The sequence below is a fragment of the Rattus norvegicus genome, chromosome 7 (assembly GCF_036323735.1).
Source record: "Rattus norvegicus strain BN/NHsdMcwi chromosome 7, GRCr8, whole genome shotgun sequence".
Classification (NCBI taxonomy): domain Eukaryota; kingdom Metazoa; phylum Chordata; class Mammalia; order Rodentia; family Muridae; genus Rattus; species Rattus norvegicus.
In genome coordinates, this window is record NC_086025.1 from 18,088,755 (window position 1) to 18,111,708 (window position 22,954).

The 22,954-nt window shown below is 37.8% G+C and overlaps 1 protein-coding gene and 1 pseudogene across 1 annotated transcript; both read right to left on the reverse strand.

Moving 5' to 3' along the window:
* Vom2r-ps87 (vomeronasal 2 receptor, pseudogene 87) lies at window positions 1,253–2,163 on the reverse strand (annotated as a pseudogene).
* Vom2r57 (vomeronasal 2 receptor, 57) lies at window positions 1,258–16,026 on the reverse strand. Its single transcript, NM_001099474.1, has 6 exons — window positions 15,812–16,026; window positions 9,420–9,720; window positions 5,227–6,033; window positions 4,607–4,834; window positions 4,207–4,330; window positions 1,258–2,162 (listed from the first exon to the last, which is right to left on the reverse strand). Exons 1-6 carry the CDS (start codon window positions 16,024–16,026, stop codon window positions 1,258–1,260), a joined length of 2,580 nt encoding a protein of 859 aa, NP_001092944.1.
* Window positions 16,027–22,954: the final 6,928 nt, after the last annotated feature.

Here is a 22,954-nt window from a genome sequence, read left to right on the forward strand (position 1 = left end):
GAACACACATGACATATACTCACTGATTAGTGGACATTAGCCCAAAAGTGCAAAATACCCATTGTACAACCTAGAAACTATATGGAGCTTAAGAAGACCAAAGTGTATGTGCATCAACCCTACAAGATGGAGGAACAAAATAATCATAGAAGGTAGAGGGAGGGAGGCAGGGAAAGGGAAAATGGGGGAGCAGGATCAGATATTGGAAAGGACAAGAGAGAAGTACAGAGGGCCAAAAAATCTTAGAGAAATATGTAGCACTGAGATATGGGGACCTGGGGGTAGGCACTAGGATGTCCCCAATCCCAGGGAAGTCAAAGGCTTCCAGGACCCACTGTCCATCATTTTCACCAAAATATTCAGCAAAGGGGAGCTGCAACCTGTAGAGAACACCTCAGGTAGACAGACACGGCCCCCAGTGGAGAGATGGGAGGATGCACCCATCTCAAACTGTTAACCCAGAAATGCTCCTGTGCAAAGGAAAGATGGGAGAAAATGGAACAGAGACTAAACAAAAGACCAGCCAGAGACCACCCCACCTAGGGATTCATCCCATCTGCAGATAGCAACCCCACACACTCTTGCTGATGCCAAGTCGTGCTTGCTGACAGGAACCTGGTATGGCTTTTCTCTGAGAGGTTCTACCAGCACCTGAATAATACAGATGCAGATACTCACAACTGACCATTGGACTCAGCACAGGGAACCTAGTGTCAGAGCTAAGGGTAGGACTGAAAAGATCAAGGGAATCATAACCATGTATGAAGAAGGATATCAACTAACCAGACCACCCTGAGCACCTAGAGATTAAACCACGAACCAAAGAGTATACGTGGAGGGATTTGTGTAAATACATATGTAGAACAGGATGGCCTTATTTGACATCAGTTGGAGGTGTGGCACTTGGTCCTGTGGAGGATTGATGCCCCAGTGTAGGGAGATGCGGGAGTTGTGAGGCAGGTGTATGTAAGTGATTAGAGGAGCACACTTATAGAGGCAAAGGGGAAGGGGAGACAGAAGGAATGGGATGAAATGTTTGTGGAGGGATCACCAGGAAGTGGAATATCATATAAAATATAAATGAGTAAAATGATTAATAAAAAATAATTGAAACAAATATAATTAAAGAATATTATTGACTTGTATGAATACCAATAACATGTTAAATCTAATATTTGAGGTTTGTAATAAAACAGTTTTCTTCAAGCTATGCAATAACTTCACACATGATTTAAAAGTTAAGAAATATTCTTTGATTCAACTGTGTGTTTTGTCTCGGAACTTTTGAATTGAGTTTCTGTCTGGTCTTAACAAAATAATGTAGCATTTCGGGATAAAGATACACCCTAGCAGGCCCATACTGGAGGCCAGAATAGAAAACACTTCAACTGCTACCATGACTTTTCCCTTGGAGCTATGGTAGACAGGAAGGAAGGTGATCCAAACACTGCAGAACACCAGCATGCTGAATGTCAGGAACTTGGCTTCATTGAATGTGTCAGGTAGATTCCTGGCCAAGAAAGCCACTGTGAAGCTCACTAGGGCCAGAGAACCTAAGTATCCAAGAACACAATAGAATGCCATAACTGAGCCTTTGCTGCATGTGATGGTGATGCAGCCATGTTCAGAGTGTGTATCAATGTCAACAAAGGGAGGTGATGTCCATAGCCATATTCCATAGAGAATTATTTGGACAACTGTACAGATGGGAATGATGTATTTAGGTATCCTTGATACCATCAATCCCCTCATTCTTCTGCCTGGAAGAGTGATCCTGAAGGCCAGAACCACAGTAAGAGTTTTGGCCAAGACTGTGGACACGGACACAGTGAACAGAATTCCAAATGTAGTCTGCTGTAGGATACATGTTGTAGTATTTGGATTTCCAACAAAGAGCAAGGAGCAGAGAAAGCAAAATATAAGGGCCGTTAGCAGAATGTAGCTGAGAGTACGGTTATTAGCCTTCACAATGGGAGTTTCTCTGTGCTTCAGAAAGACCCCAAGGACAAGAGCTGTAAGTACAGAGAAGCACAGGGCCAGGCAGACAAGAGCCATCCCCAAGGGATCTTCATAAGCCAGAAATGTCACAGCTTTTGGCAGGCAGTGGGTTTGCTCTGTGTCAGCATACCAATCTTCTGGACACTTCACACACTCCTCTGAGTCTATTGGCAAAACAAAGAATCACCAGCATAGCTCTGCATTGTCTCTAATTCATAGGATATCTCAGCCAAAGATTCTGAAGAACCTTAGCACAACCTTCCTTCTTTGTTGCTCTAAATAACCATAGCTCTAAAGCAGCATTTCTTATTTTACAGTATCTTTCATATATGTGGTAAAAGAAAACCTTTGGTGTTTGTGTTATAAATAAAAATTTTATTTACCTTGCATATTCATGAGATTTTTTTATTATCTTGAGAGTAAGAAAAAATATATTGTGTCTTAGTAATTTGGTACTGTATAAGAACATAGCTAATACTTGGCCACTTGTAGTTGTCTCAATTTTATACACAGTGATCATGAGAATGTGCCAGTTGGGTTCTCAGAGAAAGTTGGATTTATGTTAGCTAAACTGTCTGAATTAATAACCTATGGGTCTGTCTTCATATGGTCATAGGGGCATAGGAATCTGTCCCCGAAAGTTTTATTTATAAAGGGTAATGATTCTATTCCTCAAAGTTTAGATATAGTGAAATTATTGCCTTAAAAATGATAATTCACATTTCCACCACTTTGGGTTTCTGTTTACACATATTCATTTTAGGGAGGCATGGCATTTACACATATCTTTCAGTTCTACAATTGTAAAAGTTGATCTGTATTAACATATAAAGGAAAGAAGAACTTCCTGGAAAAACAACATAAAAGAAATAATTTTCTAAATTCTACCAAATTGAGAAGACACATAAGACAAATGGGAAAATTTTATCCTGCCTAGGAGTTATATATTCCACTTTAATATGTGCTGTTACTTTTATTGCAATTCACACATGTTACATTAAATTAAAGAATTATATATATCCAATATTGATGCTCTCCACTGAGAAATATATTTTTTCAGTTAGTTTCTTATTTTTCTCAATAATATTGATAAAATCATAAGTATATGCATTTCATTAATGTTTAGGCATATCATAATTTAACATCTTATAAATACCAGAATTTCTATTTTAGAATTGATATACAATATTAAAAGTAAATAAAATTATGAAAAATTTCTATCCAATAATTTCATACTTAGTCACCAGTGAATTGATAAACAATTAATATTAGCTGTATATTTATGAATAGTGTCATATTCATAAAAATTATATGACATCTTTCATATGCTTTATTATCCTTAACTTTTATTGTTCTTGCATTATACACTAACCACTTCACAAAAACTCATTAATTGTGATCATCTTTTTTCCACATCATATCGCTAGATCTGGATTCACCTTTGACTTTAAACTGCATCAATTTTTAATATATTTCTAGACATAATATTTTCTAATAGTCAATTTTTATAATGAAACTATTAAAATTACTTCAATCACTTAATAGATAATCAATAGGATTAATCTCAGAAACTGACCCTTGCCTCACGAGCATGTAACCACAACTATTTATGTCATCTCATAGCTGATTTGCTTATATTCATGTCAGTTTTCTGCCTTACTCACAAATTTTATTTCCATGTGTTACTTTCATCACTGACCTGTGAACAAGATGACAACATAAAATACAGCATATCCATTGATTTTATGCTTGACAGGATAGTTGACCTCCAAAAGAATGCATATTTATTAAACTGAACTTAAAATCTTTGAGCACCAGACCATTTTCAGTAACCTATCTGGCAATTAGTATGATATGGCTATGAAAGAGTTGTATTTTCAGTGTGATCTATATATTGGTAGAAAAAATAACAAGTAATAAAATATATGAAATTTCTGAGAAAAGTAATACTTGTCATAATATTTAGCTCTCATGCCTGCTTATCTGAAAAAATACACTCTTTCATGGGTCTAGTAATAGTCAAGAAATGTGACTGAAGCAGTAGTGTCAGTGTTTTATCTAGGCACAATACTACTTATCTATCATATAAATTAATTAAAATAAAAGGAGATTTTATCTTTAAGGTTCCTTTCAGGGTTTTTCATATACATAATGCATGTGGAACAATATAGTCAGTCTGAAGAATTTCCTCCCAAACCATGCAATGACCTGTGGTGTTGGAAATCTCATTGGCAGGACATCGGAGACAATCAAAACAGCAGTCTGCTTTTCCTTCAGGATGCGATTTCTTGAAACCAGGATGGCAAGGCATACTGCACACCGAAGTGGAAAACTGAGAAAAATCAGATATGTGTAAATAACAAATCATTTTTCCTTCCATATCTAGTATTTTTCAAAATATTGACATATAAATGAACTTATTTTCAGTAGTCTTTAAATAAAATGCAATGTTACCAATGTATAAACATGGATTCTACTACATAATATAATGAATATGTAAATTAATTCATGGAAATATATAATCCTTCTCAGTAATGAAAAGGAAATAATTAAAGCCAAAAATTGCTGCTTAGAAGTTTGACTAAAATTAAAATTTGATGCAACCTACCTGTCTACTTCCTGTGGCCCACTCTATCATGTCTTCAGATAACAACAGTTGTTGATCATGTGCAAAATAAGGAGAGAACTGTCCTACTTTCACCTTTAGTACATAACCTTGTGGAAAATGCAAAACGTTGAGAATGTCATACATTGCATCTAAATTTCTTCCTTGATTAACAGTCACTGGGTCTCCTATAGGATTAATAAATCTTATATTCTTCAGAAAGTCATTTACCTAAAAAATGCATAACTTCATTATTAAATGTACTAATACTTTAAGCAAAAATGTTTTGTGGAGGACTTTTTTTTACTCTTAAATCTCTCATTCAAAATTCTTTAATGCAAAGTAACTAACAAACATGTTAAAATGACAGTGTTTGTGTGTGTGTTGGTGAGTGTGTGTTTCATTTTTGTGTATTGAGTCTCTCACTTAACATGAACCTTATGGTTTTCTGGCTTTGCTTATTAGCCATTAAAACATATTTTTTAAATTTTTTTCCTTTCCAATACTGGGATTCATCCTTGCCCAGTTTGTAACTGAGATGTTGGTACCCAATTTAGGTCCTAATTGATGTGGAGTATGTTAATTTTAAATGTCAACTTGCAACAACCTAGAGTCATATTTACCTGCATGCATCTAGGTATTAGCCCTTTCCAACTTTCCAATACTTTTATATCTACTTGTTGAAGATGCATATTGTGAAAGGCATGGGCCACGGCATAAACAGCATTATATATGTTGTAACGCTCATCATTCATGGCCATGTCAAAACTGTGCCACAGTAATAATTCCAATATAGTATTAGATAAGCAATGATTCAGTGTTTTGCATTCAGATACAGACACTGAACAGTTAAAATAGATCCATCCCAATCTCACCAGAGAAACAGCTTCTGGGTAAGCAGAAAAGTTTGTTTTCTGAATAAAATGCTTAAAAGTAGAAATCTCCCGATAATGGTGGGACAAAGACAAAGTCCCATGGAAAGAGTCAATGGTGAAGTCTCTGGACCTTGAGATGACATCCCATTGTGAGGTAGTGATCCACAATCTCCATATACCTAACATTTCCCATCTTCTAAAGCTCACTTCTAGAGTAGAGTTCACATTACCATAAATGATGACAACATTTGCTGATGATGTCATTATTTGAAAATAATAAATCCCAGCCCTTTCTATGTATAACTGCATGTTTGCTGGGATCCTATTCACAAAAGCTAAACAAATGTCGTTTATCTTCATTTCTTCTTTCATATCTGAGAGAAACTGAACACCCTGGTCATCATCTAAGATAACCAGTCCCACCCATTTCCAGAGGAAATGAATCATCAAGGATACCATGGCAAGAACAAGGCTTGTGTCCTTTGGGGCGATCTGATATAGATGAGGAAACAGATCACGGTCACTCAGACTATCATAAAATGGTCCATATGTAACCTAAATAAAACAGAACACCAGAAGTAACATGAGAAATGAAACTGCCAAGAAGTTAACATTAAGATCTGAAATTTAAAGCCCTCATGTGCAAATAGGAGAAAGGACTATGTGTTTACCACATTGAAATAATGTTTTCCTTCCTGTAAGCTGGAAAACTACTGACTTTCTCCATAGTCTATAAAATTCTTATTTCTAAATTGCACATTTTTCTATCAAAATTAAAGCATTAATATTACATGAGAAGAGTTTTCCTTTTTTAACTTATTTACATTATAAATGATAGAGAGATACCAGGTGCCAAAATTAAATTGGGATCAGATAAATCATCTAAACAGTCCCATAACTTCTAAAAGCATCCAAACCAATATTAAATCCCAGGACTAGATGGTTTTAAGACAGAGATGGATTTCTTTTTCTCTTCTTTGTTATCTGTTATGGTTATGCAAATCCACACAGACACTATCTCAGTATTCTTGAAATATCTACAAGCAGCATATCCTGAACTCCAAATGCCTCTGGACTGAGCACACAGAAGAGGGACATTGTGCAGCACGCAGCACAACATCCCACAACTGCATCTGCCTCCTAAGAGGTAGGCTTTATTCAGACACACAGAGATGAGACCCTACAACTATCCCACCCCTGCAGGAACCCAAGCCCAGCAGCCAGAGTTCCATCTTCCTTCCAGGGCACACCTGTAGCAGCAATGGTCAGGGGGCAGCATATCATGCCATACTCTATAGCTCTGGCTACCTCCCAAGACTCTGGTTCTAACCTGGCACACAGCATTCACAGATCATCACACGACTTCCCAGTCCACAGCCCTTCCTGGCTCTCAGGAAGTCTACTCAAACACAAGACATACATCCCCACCTGCCTGGAAGGAGTCCTATTTCAATGTAGGACACTCATGCTAACTAACACCAGATACAACTAGATGGTGAAAGGCAAGTCAAGAATATAATCAACAGAAGCCAATGCAATATGGCACCATCAGAACTCTTCTCTCCTAGTCCAGCAAGCTTTAAATATCACAACACACCTGAAAAGCAAGACAGTAGCCTTAACTGCCATCTCATGAATGTGATAGAAGACTTAAAGAGAAGAAAATAATTCGCACTAAAAACACATTCAAACATACAGAAGCCATTAAAGAGCAAACAAATACATCCCTCAAAGAAATACAGGGAAATGCAAACTGGTAAAGGAAATTAATGAAACAGGCCAAGACCTAAAATTAGAAATAGAAGCAATAAAAATGCAAATGGAGGAAGCCCTTAAGCTGTAAAACCTAAGGAAAAGAGAAAGAACTATAGACCTATGTATTAACAACAGAATACAAGAGAAGGAAGAGAGAATCTTAGGCATAGAAGATACTATAGAAGAAATTGATACATTTCTCAAAGAAACCACCAAGCATAAATTTTTCTAATTCAAAACATCCAGAAAATTTGGGGCACAGTGGAAAGACTAAACCCTAAGAATAGTAAGAATAGAAGAGGGTGACGATTTCCAGTGCAAAGAGCCAGAAAAAATCTTTGACAAAATTATAAAGAAAAGCTTCCCTAACCTAAAGAAAGAGATAGCCATACACGTAAAAAAGCCTACAGAACACCAGATATCTTGGACAAGTACAGAAATTTCTCATGCCACATAAAAATCAAACTACTAAATATAAAGAAAAAGAAAGAATATTAACAGCTGTAAGAGAAAAAAGCTAAGGAACATATAAAAGTAGACCTGTCAAAATTACACCAGACTTCTCAACAGAGCTCTAAAATGCAAAAGATCCTGGACAAATATCATACAGTCTGTAAGAGAACACAATTTCCAGACATGATTATGATACCCCTCAAAACTCTCAATAATTATAGATGGGGAAAAACTAGACATTCCATGACAAAACCAAATTTAAACAGTGTATTTCTATGAATCCAGCCTACAAAGAATATGAGAATAAAAATTCCAAAAAAGGGAGGGTAACTACACCCAAGAAAACACAAGAAATGTGTCATAACAAACACAACAGAAGAGAATCACACACACACACACACACACACACACAATTACCACATGAAACAACAACAAAAAATGACAGGAACTAACAATCATGGATCATCAATATCTCTCAGCATCAATAAACTCAATTCCACAATTAAAAACAACACAGACTAACAGACAGAATAGGTAAACAGGATCAATCACTCTGCTGCATACAAGAAACACACAGCTCAGCAACAAAGACAGACAGTACCTCTGGGTAAAGGGCTGGAAAGAAGTTTTCCAATCAAATGTATCAGGTGTAAAAGAGATAGGAGAAAGGCCCAGTGGACCAGGGGAAGGAATGGAAAACTGTATCTGCTTTGGGGATCTCTAGGAAGTCCCAGAGACCTGGGATAGGGAAGGCTACCAGAAGTCAATGTGGCTGACCTTAGCTGAGATGTCTAAGAGTAGAGGCATGGAATCTGTAGAGGGCAACTCCTCTAGCCATGCAAGACCCCCTAGTGGAAGGATAAGGATACCAACCCACTCACTAAACTTTCAACGTAAAATTTGTCCTATCTAAAAGAAATGCAGGGATGGAACAGAGGCTGAGGGAAAGACCAACAATAAACAGCCCAACTTGAAACCCATCCCATGGGCGAGCATTAATCCCAGACATTATTAATTATGCTCTGTTATGCTTGCAGACAGAAATCTAGCATAACAATCCTCTGAGATGCTGTACCTAGCAGTGGATGGAAACAAGCATTTACCCGCAGACAAATACTAGATGGAGGATAGGGGAAACATATGAAGTGTTGGGGGATGCATTAAAGACCCAGTATAAGATGAGAACTTCACAGGCAGACCAAAAGAGTCAACAAATCTAAATTCCTGACAGTTCTCAGAGTCTGAGCCACCAATGAAAGAACATACATGGGCTGGAATGAGGCTCACCTGCACACATATATGGTGTGTGTGTGTATGTATGTATGTATGTATGTATGTATGTATGTATGTATGCATGCATGCATGCATGCATGCATGCATGCATGTAAGTATATAAAACAGAAAGGCAGTTCAGTATTCTTGGATCCTCTATCTGGCCTCAGTGGAAGAGGAAGCAACTAATCTGACAGAGACTTGATATGCCAGGGTGGGGAGATACCCAGGGGGTTTCCAGCCACTCAGAGAAGGGGTAAGGGATGGCAAAGGACTCAGTGAAGGATCAGCATTTGTGGTGTAAACAAATAAATAAAATATCAACAAGTAAAGAATGAAGGAAGAGAAGGAAGGAAGGAAGGAAGGAAGGAAGAAAGAAAGAAAGGAAGAAAGAAAGAAAGAAAGAAAGAAAGAAAGAAAGAAAGAAAGAGCGAGTGTATGTTTTAAACTCTACCCATTACATTTAACATCACCTGTGGAATTTTGAAGAGCTGCAGGAGTGTTGCCACTCGGGCAGAAACTGTCCATGTTGGTCCTGTAAGTGCTACATCACAGTCACTATACTCACAGATATAATTAGGAATAATCTCACCAGACTTTGAGAGCATGTTTAGGTTATTGAGATTTGTTGATGTAATGTCACACTGGTCACCAAGAACGGTAAATCCCAAGGTAGAGTTAGGTAAAAGATTAGGGTTCCTGTTGATCTCTTCTATGGCAAAAAGCATTACCAGAACATATGGGTATGTGTTCACTGGCAAACTGAAAACAAGACACAGTAATTACTGATGTGGCTCCAAACATAAGAATCTTCAAATCAAATACAATGAGAGTTATGTACTAATGATATTTATCCCCTAATTTCCTGTGTTGATACAATCCCCTTTAAGGGTAAATTAATACACAATATGCTTTTAGGAACTAATAGTTGATAAACGGGAGCCACTCATAATTTTTTCATTGTGAAAGTCCATAATAACTTTTCCTCTCCTATTTACACTGGAATGTTGTCAAATGACCTAATTCCATTGATGAATCAGAAGCATGCTCTTAACATACCATTAATAACAAAAAGGAGAGTATTTTTATTACTGCTTCTATATCAGTGCTTGTTATAAGTGTTTAAATTAATTATATCATCTTAGCTCAACACTTGAACATCATTTAAATCAAGAGATTTATCATTTTTCGGAATCTATAATCTGTTTTAAGGCATCTTGTCAGATGTTTGTGTTGATTTCTATATTTCATTGGCATTTGTTTTAAAGGGTCTCTCTAGCTCTCTCATTCTCCCTTTTTCTTTCTTGCTTTAATACTATTGATTGATTCTTCTCTTTTTATTTCAATTAAATTTAATGGTTAATCAAAATGTCCAATTTTGATGGTTGATCTTTTCAAAGAACTTTCTCGTTATTTCTTTGATTGCTCTTAAATTCTTTAATTTCTATCCATTAATTTATTTTCTGAATTTAAGTACAATATTCTGTCTAATACATTGTAATCAAAAGAAGAATGACCTTTGCTCCTGGCAAAGTAAAGCTTTTTGGCCCTCATATTACTTCATAAATGTAAGTATGTTGGATAAATAATTTGGTGAAAACAGTTTCTCTGTTAGCCATAAGTATATTTTTTAAGCCATGTGCACAATCTTAAATTTAATTTTTAAAAGATTCATGAGGGCCTTTACACTGCTTTCTGTGAAGTAAAAAATGGGAAACCAGGGAAAAAAGATAGGGGTGGGCAAGAGGGAAACATGATCTTGTATTGGGAGGGGGAAAAGGACTGAAGCCCTGAGGGTCAACAGAAAGGATGGAAACAGGCAAACTCAAGAGAAAGGAGGCTGTGAAGACCCTGTAGAATGTACCAGAGACGTGGGAAGTGAGAGACTCTCAGAACTCATATGGGGGGACCCTAGATGAAAGGCCCTACAGTGGGAAGAGAGAACTAATTGAATCCACCTCCAGCAGAAAGACAGGACACTAAGTGAGGGATGGAGTTGTTATCCCACTGCCAAAGCACTGACCCATAATTAATCCTGTCTGAAAGAAATGCAGGGACAGAAATGAAGAGCCAGCAACAGACCCAAAGTAGGATCCAGCTCAAAGGGAGGCCACAAGACCTGACACCATTACTGAAGCTATGGGGCACTCACAAAAAGGGATCTACCATGACTGCTCTCCAAAAGACAAGTAGCTGAAAGAGTCAGATGCAGATATGTGCACCCAACCAATGAACTGAAGCTGATGATCCCTCTAGTTGAATTCGGCAAAATTTAGAGAAAACTAAGGAAGAGGGCAACTCTATAGAAGAACCAGCAGTCTCAATTAACCTGAACCTGTGGGATCTCTAATACACTGCAATACCAACCAGGCAGCATGAAACAACTAAGATGAGGCCTCCAACACACATACAGCAGAGGACTCCCAGGTCTGGGTTCAGTCAGAGAAGATGCACCTAATCCTCAAGAGAATGGAGACTCCAGGAAGTTTAGAGGTCTGGTGGGGTGGGTGAGGTGGGGAAATCCTTCTGGAGAGGGGCAAAAGTGTAGGGGGGGGTAAGGAGAACATATGGGAGGTATAACCCCCAGGGCAGGGTGTACCATGAGGGGAATAAAATCTGGAGTGTATAAATAAACAAATAATTAAAATTAAATGATTTTTTTAAAAAACCTGGAAGCAAGAAACTGGAAATAATCCAGGTTTTCCTCAAATTAAGAAAGGATAAAGAAAATGTGGGTCATTTACACAAAGGAATACTACTTAGCTTTTAAAAAACAGGGTATCCGTTGAAGGAATCAGAGAAAGAACTGGAAGAGCTTGAAGGGGCTCAAGACCCCATATGAACAATGATGCCAACCAACCAGAACTTCCAGGGACTAAGCCACTACCTAAAGACTATACATGGACTGACCCTGGGCTCCAACCTCATAGGTAGCAATGAATAGCCTAGTAAGAGCACCAGTGGAAGGGGGAGCCCTGGGTCCTGTTAAGACTGAACCCCCAGTGAATATGGTTGTTGAGGGGAGGGCGGTAATGGAGGAAAGATGGGGATGGGAACACCCATATAAAAGGGGAGGGGGAGGGGTTAGGGGGATGTTGGCCTGGAAATCAGAAAGGGAATAACAATCGAAATGTAAATAAGAAATACTCAAGTTAATAAAGATTAAAAAAAAAGGATATCATGAAATTTGCAGGGAAACAAATGGGTAGAACTAGAATGATGTAAGCCAGACCCAGAAAGACATTTATGGTATGTACTCACTTATAAGTGGACACTACCACTCTAGCTCTTGTAGTAGATCTTGAAGTCAGGAATGGTGATGCCTCTACAAGTTCATTTATTGTTTAAAATTGTTTTCACTATCCTAGGATTTTGTTAATCCAGATAAATTTGAGAATTGAATTTTCTATCTCTGTGAAGAATTGAGTTGGAGTTTTGATGGTATTGCATTAAATCTATATATTAGTTTTTGTAAGAGGGTCATTTTTATTATGTTAATTCTGCTGACCCATGAGTATTGGAGATCTTTCTATCTTCTGAGGTCTTCGACAATTTCCTTTTTCAGAAATTTAAAGTTCTTGTCATATAGATCATACATTTGCTTGGTTATACCAAAATATTTAACATTATTTCTAAGTATTATAAAGGGTGTTGTCTCCCTAATTTCCTTCTCAACCCATTTATCCTTTGTGTAGAGAAAGGCTACTCATTTTTAATACAGAGAAAGACCAATAGATCAATAGAATAGAATTGAAGACCCAGAAATAAACCTATACACCTATGGTTACTTGATCTTTGACAAAGAAATCAAAACCATCCATTGAGAAGAAAAGACATTTTCAACAAATCATGCTGGTTCAACAGGTGACCAGCATGTAGAAGAATGCAAATTGATCCATTTTATCTCCTTGTACAAAGCTCAAATCCAAGTGGATCAAGGACCTCAACATAAAACTAGATATAGGGAATCTAATAAAAGAGAAAATGGGAAAAAGGCTCAAAGATGTTGGCACAGGAGTGGGGGTGGGTATTTCCTGAACAGAACACTAATGGCTCAGATTCCAGGATCAAAAATTGACAAATGGGACTTCATAAAATAGGAAAGCTTCTGTAAGGCAAAGGACACAGTCAGTAGAGCAAAAGAGCAACCTATATATTAGGAAAAGATCTTTACCAATCCCACATTCAATAAAGGGCTAATATCCAAAATATACAAAGAACTCAAAAAGTTAGACTCCAGAGAATAAACATCACTATTAAAAATGGGGTACAGAACTAAACAAAGAACTCTCAACTGAGGAATCATGAATGACTGAGAGGCACCTAAATAAATGTACAACATCCTAAGTTATCAGGGAAATGCAACTCAAAAAGACCATGAGATTCCACCTGACACCAGTCAGAATGGGTAAGATCAAAATCTCGGGCAATAGCAGATGCTGGCAAGATGTGGAGAAAGAGGAACACTCCTCCATTGCTAGTGGGATTGCAAGCTGATACAACCACTTTGAAAATCAGTCTGGAGGTTCCTCAGAAAATGGGAAATAGTTCTACCTGAAGACACAGCTATACCACTCCTGAGCATAGACCTAAATAATGCTCCAACATATAACAAGGACACATGTTCCACTATGTTAATAACAGTCTTATTTATAATTGGCAGTACCTGGATATATCCCAGATCGCCCTCAATGGAACAATGGAATCAGAAAATGTTGTACATTTACACAATGGAATACTATTCAACTATAAACAACGAGAACATTATGAGTTTTGCAGGCAAATTGAAGGAACTAGAAAAGGTCATCCTGAGGGAGGTATCCCAGACCAAAAGGATATGCCATGTGTTCACTGATAAGTGACTATTAGCCAAAAAGTTCAGAATACCCATGATATAACACACAGGCACTCAGAAGTTTAGCAAGAAGAAAAACCCAAGGGAAGACACTTTATTCCCACTTAGAAAGGGGAGCCAAATAATCATAAGAGGCAGATGGAGGTAAAGACCTGGAAGGGAGAGGGAAGGAGGAGAAGGAAAAGGAGAAAAATCAGGTCTGAGGGTAGGGGAAGAACAGTACAGAAGCCCAGAGGGCCAGGAGAGCAAATGGAAATATACAGCTCCTCAGGGAAATGAAAACATTACACAGCAGCAAATCTCAGAGGCTGAGATTAGATTGTAAAGAGCCTAGAATCTTCCAAGACAAGCCTAAGTTAACAGAGGCATTAAGCCACTGAGACAACAATTATAAAAGGAGAATAAAAAATCCTTTTATAAAATTTAAGTTGACTTTTTTCAAAAAAGAATGCCTACAGTTATAGTTTGTACCTGATTCAAAGGAATATTTAAAGTAAATGTGTTCTGTATCCTTTCAGAAAGGAATTGAGATTGAATATAGAAAACAGATACATGGGAATTGTCAAAGCTAATCTATGTTTGCTTCCAAATATATAGCCACAAACAATACAAAATATTCTATCTAAATATATACACATTAATTATCATTCACTACCATTTAAATGGTGTCTAATTTGTCTGAAAAGTCATTGGCCATGAAATTTGCCAGTTCAACCTCACCACAATCTCCCATTATCTCTCTATTTCTTCATAGGGTAATTTATTAGCTGACCAAGACATCTTAAAACTGCTGTTTCTCAGTATATATTGCATGTATTACCCATGGTACATTTAGAGAGGAACAGAAAATGTCTTTCAAAGGAATAAGTTACACCATTGCAACTTTAGTAAATAGATATTACCCCACACAATATGCATCTTTACAAAATTATCTTCATACATGGAGAACAGAACTTAAATAAGTAAAGGGTAGATACTTAAGACCTAGCACAAGAAACGTTTGCAGGAGCCACCAGAATCAAAATATACACACTGCAAAATGTACAAAATTTGCTTGTGCAGTATTTAAATCACTAAAAGAAGAAAATTAAATGTATTATAATTGAAAGAATAAAATGAAAATAGTTTTAAATTAATATAGTAAGAATATCCAATAGCAGCAAAGATAACACAACTTATAACACTCATTTTTACTCTAAAATGTTGGTTCCTACCCATAATAACATCTGTGATATAAGATACATGAAAGAGCTATCATTTCTTTCACTGACATCTTCTGTTATATCAGAAGTACGAGTATTCAGTAATAGATGCAGTTAGAATATATTAACTCTATAATTATTTGATTTTTTTAAAGGTAGAATATGCAATGAAACCTGACACTGAAAATTCCACAAATGAGTGATTGTGGTATTACAGGCTAGGGACAATAAAATGAAAGCAAAAACCACAAAAATATCAGTGTACAGTCCTCCCATAACTGTAGTAAATTTCATCACCAAAAACAACAGAACATAAGTGGCAGGATGTCCTGGGATGCAAATTTTCTGAAAGAATATATAATATGTATGAATACAACTATCCAAACAAAGAAAATTAATGTAAATTAGCTCTTTTTTAAGGATATGTATATATCATATTTATGTTAAGCAGTTGAAGGAACATTCTAATGCTAAACTAATTCCGGTGGTTTGAATTGTATTTCTAAGTGAGATAACTGGGCCCCAAGAATACAATGATAACTCTTGAGAAAAGGAGGAATCTATAAAGAAGAAAAATAGGGAGTGCTATCTCTCCTACATCCCATCTTTATAAATCAAAGTCTATAAGAAAGAAAGATAAAATAAACTGATCCACTTCTAGAAGGGAAAAAAGAAAAACTAAATTTCAAGTGTTTCCTAAATTGATATGAGTTTGAAACGGGGAGAGTCACTTAATGCCTGTCTTCCCAGTTATATTTCAGTAACAGAAACATGAACACACAACGGAAGCACTCACGGAAAATCCAGCAGCACCCTGAAGTGATCTTCCACTAGATGAACAGGTATTGTGAAAAGGATGAAACCACAGTCCTTCCTCATGTTGCTCTCAAGATGTTCATTGTGATTTATTCTCCAAAAACAAGTGGCTTCTGGAAAACCGCACAAGATGAAAGAAAGTCTCAGCAGCAGGAAGAACACAATCAAAGTGTACGCCTTTTCCATGTCTGCCATTCAGTAAGCCTGAGCAGAGGTTACATGTGCAGTCCCATGAACACACTCTGATCATGTAGTCATGGACACGTGTGTGCCTGGTTTTTATTACCATTACTGACTAGAGAGGCAACTCAAATTGTCCATGAATCCTTGCCATTCAATCTGACCACAAACTCCCCGAGCTACTTTCTTCTGACTCTGACCAACTGTCCTTAGAGGAATGCAAACAATTGGCCCAAGGGCTTTACATTTGAAGTAAATATGAACCATAAGATGGAAAATATGTTTTTAAGATCGTCCATTCTTGCCTTAGGGTAGTTATTTCATTAATGTTCATGGCATCGATGTTCTGGGGATAGTTAGTCCCAGGCCTGTGTCAGAAAGCCATTTGAAATCTCATATATGAATTTCATCATGGGATCCAAAGCTAGAAATGAGGTTAATGAGGTTAAAAATCATACATATACATTCCACACAGACCCTATGCAAACACCTGACCCATTATGATGTCATCATCCATTATATGCAGAGGTAGTCTCACATACTGACTTTTCAGCATTCAACAAAATATTCTGTATGGATATATTATTTCACAGTAGTCACACTTATGAATTCTACCTAAAAATAATGTCCTTTTATAATATAGAAAACCAATCACAAATAAAATTCAGAAGTTAATCTAATCCTTGGTCTAGTAACTTCTAGTCTATGCATCAATGTCAATGCAGATGCTAAACTTCATACATATATATCCTCTAAAATGTCACATACATTTCTGCTTATCCCCTTCTAAGGATAAAGATCTTGTAATGGAACACATATCACTCTGAACCTACTGTCCAATTTGGCCTGGGAAGCAAGGAGGCTAAATTTAGATCTCCATTACTTCCTTGTTTCCTCCAAATTCACCCCCAGTGTCACACCCAGATTTATAACAGCCCACACACCCTTACCAGCTACCCATCTCAGATGTGTTACAACTTTCCTTTCCAACTTCCTTCCCCTCATGGCTACTTCTTGTAGCAAGGAAGGAGTCCCAGAGGAAGGAGAAGATCATCAGTCCACCCAAACAACTTCAACCCAAAATTTATGGTGTCTTCAAGATATGCAGTGACAAAGATAAAGCAGAGACAGAGGGAATAGCCAATCAATGACTGTCCCAACTTAAGACGCATTATATGTACCAACCTCTGACACTAATGATATTTTGCTATGCTTTTGGACAGGAACATAGTATAACTGTCTCCTGAGAGGCTTCATCCAGCAGTGGATGGGGACAGATGCAAAGACCCACAGCCAAATTCCAGACGGAACTCAATGAAACTTGCGGAAAAGTGGAGGATAGAATTCAGCAAGCCAGAGTGGTCAAAGACACCAGAAGAAAACCTACATGGTCAACTAACCTGTGCTCGCAAGGCAGAAGGGGCCACAAGGTTCAGGCTTCCTTGAGGCAGGGTAAGTATAGGAGTCATAAGTGGAGGGAGGAACTAGGCTTGACAAGCCTCCATTGCCAAGACCTGTAGCTATGGTGACAGTGTGGGAACAAATCTTACACACATATTCACACCTGTCACAATTTATAAACATGCTAAATTAAACATCCCTTGATGAAAAACTACAGAAACAAGTAGGCTGTGCTGGGTCCAAGTGAGGCTTGCAAACTGGGTCTAAGTATCCCAGTAAGAAGGCCCCTCCCAATTCTCCTGAAGGCCTAAGAGAACCAAGGAAAAAAAAAACAACAGCCATATAGTAAGGGTTAAGATTCACAGTGTCTAGAGAGAAGGAGCAATTCTATGTAGTCCTCAAGTGGCAGTGATGGCAGAGCCCTGTTTGGGTTCCAAACAACCCATGACCAACTCCAGGGTGAGAAGACTGAGAAGCTAAAAGAACTGCCAATACATCCACCCTTGCTGAGTGGTGACAGAGGAATGGTACCAGTGCATCTGAGCACATAGGGAGGCAGCAGCAGCACTAGTGGCAGCTGGGCAGGGGAAAGTACTATGTGAAATGGGTGGAGTCAGCTCTGCAGTGTAGAAAGTGTAAGGGAGCCAGGCCTCTGGGGATACAGGAATAAGAGACCCTCCATCAGGTCATAAGGGATCTGATGTCCCTATTAGTTTGATCTTGACCATCTTAGTGTTGGCCTTGGTAAACTCTAGGCTCAGGGTCTTTGGGTTCCTCTACCCAAGGTGGGCAGGAATGTGGTATGTCCTGTGCCCCTGAGGGTGGTGAGTCTCTGTGGGAAGCTGGGCTGCTGCTGTGTCAGGTTAAGTAGAAAAGAAAGGGTTCACATTAAGTTTGGCCAATGTGGGAAGCAGCAGAAGTACGTAGGCACTGCCAGTGAATCTGCTGCCTCAGGTTTTTCACAAAGACTTACTAGTGAGACCGAGACAGATGTGGGCTTTTTGCACACATTTTTTACTAAAGGGTTGGGGTACTAACATGGGGCATAGAGCTGCATACCTTGTATCTCAAGTTATTGACACCCGGTGTGGTCACTACCAAGGGTAAGCGAACAGGACTCAGCACAGTGTCCTCCTGGATCATGGTCTGGTCTAAGCAGGGAGCAACAATGTGCTGTAGTTTTACAGGAGAAAGTCTGATGGCTGCAGATGTTTGGTAGCCAGCCAGAGACAGAGGAGAAGCAAGGGTTCTCAGTACGAAAAGGGACGTTCACCCCCATGACCACAGTGATGGCTTTGGGAGTAGGCAAAGAAGCAAAAGGACTGTGCTTGAGAATTACAAATGTGTGGCATGGGCAGAGACATGGCCATGATGTGCCAGAACTGACAGCATGGAGGGAGGCACAATGTAATTAGTTAGGGTTGCTGGACCAAAAAACATCAGCAAGTCCAAACAGACACCTTGAAGCAAGAGTGAAGACTGAAAAAGGAGGACAAGTCCTCAGCTAGGATGTAAAAACACACACACTGACACCACTCACAGGAATCACTTTGGGCTTCATGCAAAACCCATCCAAGTCAAAGCATCCAGTGGTAGAAACCACTGACCCAGGGTCTTAGAAACTAACGTATCAGTAATGCTGCAGAGACAGGAAGAAAGTGACCACTGGTTTATCAGCTTACTGTTTAATACACACACACACACACACACACACACACACACACACAATGAAAATTCTGTTTGCAAAGAAAGAATATTAAAAGCAGAAAGGGAAAAAGGTCAAAAAACATATAAAGGCAGATCTATAAGAATTACACAAAATTTCTCAATACAGACTCTAAAAGCCAGAAGATCATGGGCAGGTGTCATACAGACCCTAAGAGAGCACAAATGCCAGCCTGGGCTACTATATCCAACAAAAATCTCAATTAACATAGATGGAGAAACCAAAATATACCATGACAAAAATATTTACACAAAATCTTTATATAAATCCAGCCCTACAAAGGATAATGGATAGAGAACTCCAACACAAAGAGGGAAACTACACCCTATAAAATGCAAGAAAGTAATCTTCCTGCAATGAACCCCCCCAAAAAAATAGCCACACAAACATGACTCCATCTCTAAAAACAAAAATAACACAAAACAACAATCACTATTCCTTAAAATCTATTAACATTAATGGGCTCAATTCCCCAATAAAAAGACATGGATTATCAGACTGGAGAAGTAAACAGGACCCAGCATTTTGCTGCATATGGAAATGTACATCAGTGAAAAAGACAAACAATACCTAAAAGACTGGAACAAAACTTCCCAAGCAAATGGTCACAAAACCAAGCTTGAGTAGTCATTCTAATATCAAATAAAATTGACATTCAACCAAAAGTTATCAAAAAAGATAAGGAAAGACACTTCATACTCATCAAAGAAAAAAATCTACCAAGATGAACTCTCAATTCTGAATAACTATGCTCCAAGTAAAAGGTTACCAACATTCATAAGAGTAACTTTACTAAAGCTATCAGCATACAACGCACCACACACAATAAGGCTAGGAGACTTAACTGCAATATTCACACAAATGAGCAGACAATGGAAACAGAAACTAAAAAGAGACACAGAATAATTAACAGGAGTTTTGAGTCAAGTGTATTTTACAGATACCTATAAAACATTTCATCCAGAAAGTATACAACTTCTGCTCAGCAACTCATGGTACCTTCTCAAAAACTGACCCTATAATTTTTCACAAAACAGGGCTCAAAAGATACAAAGAAATTGAAATAATCTCAAGGATCCTATCAGATCACCACAACCTAAAGCTGTTCTTCAATGATGAAAATACAACAGAAAACACACACAAAAAAGGAAGCCAAACAATGCTCCACTCAATAATAACTTTGTCAAGGAAAAAGTAAAGAAAGAAATTAAAGACTTTTTAGAATTTAATAAAAAGGTAGGCACATCATGTGCAAACTTATGGAATACAATGAAAGGAGTTTGAAGAGGAAAACTCATAGCTCTAAGGCCTGCAAAAAATTGGGGAAAGCATACACTAACAAGTTGACTGCATACCTGAAAAGTAAACACAAAAACTAGCAAATTCACCCAAGAGGAGTAGAAGGCAGGAGAAAAATCATGCAGTACTGAAATCAACCAAGTAGAAACAAAAAGAAATATACAAAGAATCAACAAAACCAGGAGCTAGGACACAGAGAGGGTTTCCAAATTAACAAAATCAGAAATGAAAAGGGAGACATAACTACAGATTCAGAGGAAATTAAAAAAATCATCAGATCTTACTATAAAAGCCTATATTCAAGAAAACTTGAAAATCTGCAGGAAATGGACAACTTCCTAGACAGATACCAGGTACCGAAGTTAAATCAGGAACAGATAAACCAGTTAAACAACCCCATAACTCTTAAGGAAATAGAAGCAGTCATGAAAGGTCTCCCAACCAAAAAGAGCCGAGGTCCAGACGAGTTTAGTGCAGAATTCTATCAGACCTTCATAAAAGACCTCATACCAATACTATCCAAACAAAATTGAACAAAATTCTATTCCACAAAAACTATTCCACAAAATTGAAACAGATGGAGCACAACTGAATTCCTTCTATGAAGCCACAATTACTCTTATACCTAAACCACACAAAGACACAACAAAGAAAGAGAACTTCAGACCAATTTCCCTTATGAATATCGACGCAAAAATACTCAATAAAATTCTGACAAACCAAATCCAAGAGCACATCAAAACAATCATCCACCATGATCAAGTAGGCTTCATCCCAGGCATGCAAGGATGGCTTAATATACGGAAAACCATCAACGTGATCCATTATATAAACAAACTGAAAGAACAAAACCACATGATCATTTCATTAGATGCTGAGAAAGCATTTGACAAAATTCTACATCCCTTCATGATAAAAGTCCTGGAAAGAATAGGAATTCAAGACCCATACCTAAACATAGTAAAAGCCATATACGGCAAACCATTTGCTAACATTAAACTAAATGAAGAGAAACTTGAAGCAATCTCACTAAATTCAGGGACTAGACAAGGCTGCCCACTCTCTCCCTACTTATTCAATATAGTTCTTGAAGTTCTAGCCAGAGCAATCAGACAACAAAAGGAGATCAAGGGGATACAGACCGGAAAAGAAGAAGTCAAAATATCACTATTTGCAGATGATAAGATAGTATATTTAAGTGATCCCAAAAGTTCCACCAGAGAACTACTAAAGCTGATAAACAACTTCAGCAAAGTGCCTGGGTATAAAATTAACTCAAATAAATCAGTAGACTTCTTATACACAAAAGAGAAACAAGCCAAGAAAGAAATTAGGAAAACGACACCCTTCATAATAGAACCAAACAATATAAAGTACCTTGGTGTGACTTTAACCAAGCAAGTAAAAGATCTGTACAATAAGACCTTCAAGGCTCTGAAGAAAGAAATTGAAGAAGACCTCAGAAGATGGAAAGACCTCCCATGCTCATGGATTGGCAGGATTAATATAGTAAAAATGGCCATTTTACCAAAAGCGATCTACAGATTCAATGCAATCCCTATCAAAATACCAATCCAATTCTTCAAAGAGTTAGACAGAATAATTTGCAAATTCATCTGGAATAACAAAAAACCCAGGATAGCTAAAACTATTTTCAACAATAAAAGTACTTCAGGGGGAATCACTATCCCTGAACTCAAGCAATATTACAGAGCAATAGTGATTAAAAACTGCATGGTATTGGTACAGAGACAGACAGATAGACCAATGGAACAGAATTGAAGACCCAGAAGTGAATCCATACACCTATGGGCACCTGATTTTTGACAAAGGAGCCAAAACCATCCAATGGAAAAAAGATAGCATTTTCAGCAAATGGTGCTGGTTCACCTGGAGGTCAAGAATGTAGATCGATCCATGGTTATCACCCTGTACAAAGCTTAAGTCCAAGTGGATCAAGGACCTCCACATCAAACCAGACACACTCAAACTAATAGAAGAAAAACTAGGGCAGCATCTCGAACACATGGGCACTGGAAAAATTTTCCTGAACAAAACACCAATGGCTTATGCTCTAAGATCAAGAATCGACAAATGGGATCTCATAAAACTGCAAAGCTTCTGTAAGGCAAAGGACACTGTGGCTAGAACAAAATGGCAACCAACAGATTGGGAAAAGATCTTTACCACTCCTACAACAGATAGAGGCCTTATATCCAAAATATAAAAGAACTCAAGAAGTTAGACCACTGGGAGACAAATAACCCTATTAAAATGGGGTTCAGAACTAAACAAAGAATTCACAGCTGAGGAATGCCGAATGGCTGAGAAACACCTAAAGAAATGTTCAACATCTTTAGTCATAAGGGAAATGCAAATCAAAACAACCCTGAGATTTCACCTCACACCAGTGAGAATGGCTAAGATCAAAAACTCAGGTGACAACAAATGCTGGCGAGGATGTGCAGAAAGAGGAAGACTCCTCCATTGTTGGTGGGATTGCAGACTGGTAAAAAC

Excerpts from the sequence above, each read along its gene's own strand:
- Vom2r57 (NM_001099474.1), bottom strand. The coding sequence starts at position 16,026 with ATGGCAGACATGGAAAAGGCGTACACTTTGATTGTGTTCTTCCTGCTG. Across the intron at positions 9,721-15,811 it reads AGGGTGCTGCTGGATTTTCC|TTTGCCAGTGAACACATACC; the intron begins GTGAGTGCTTCC and ends TCTTGTTTTCAG. Across the intron at positions 4,835-5,226 it reads TAATACCTAGATGCATGCAG|GTAAATGACTTTCTGAAGAA; the intron begins GTAAATATGACT and ends TGCATTTTTTAG.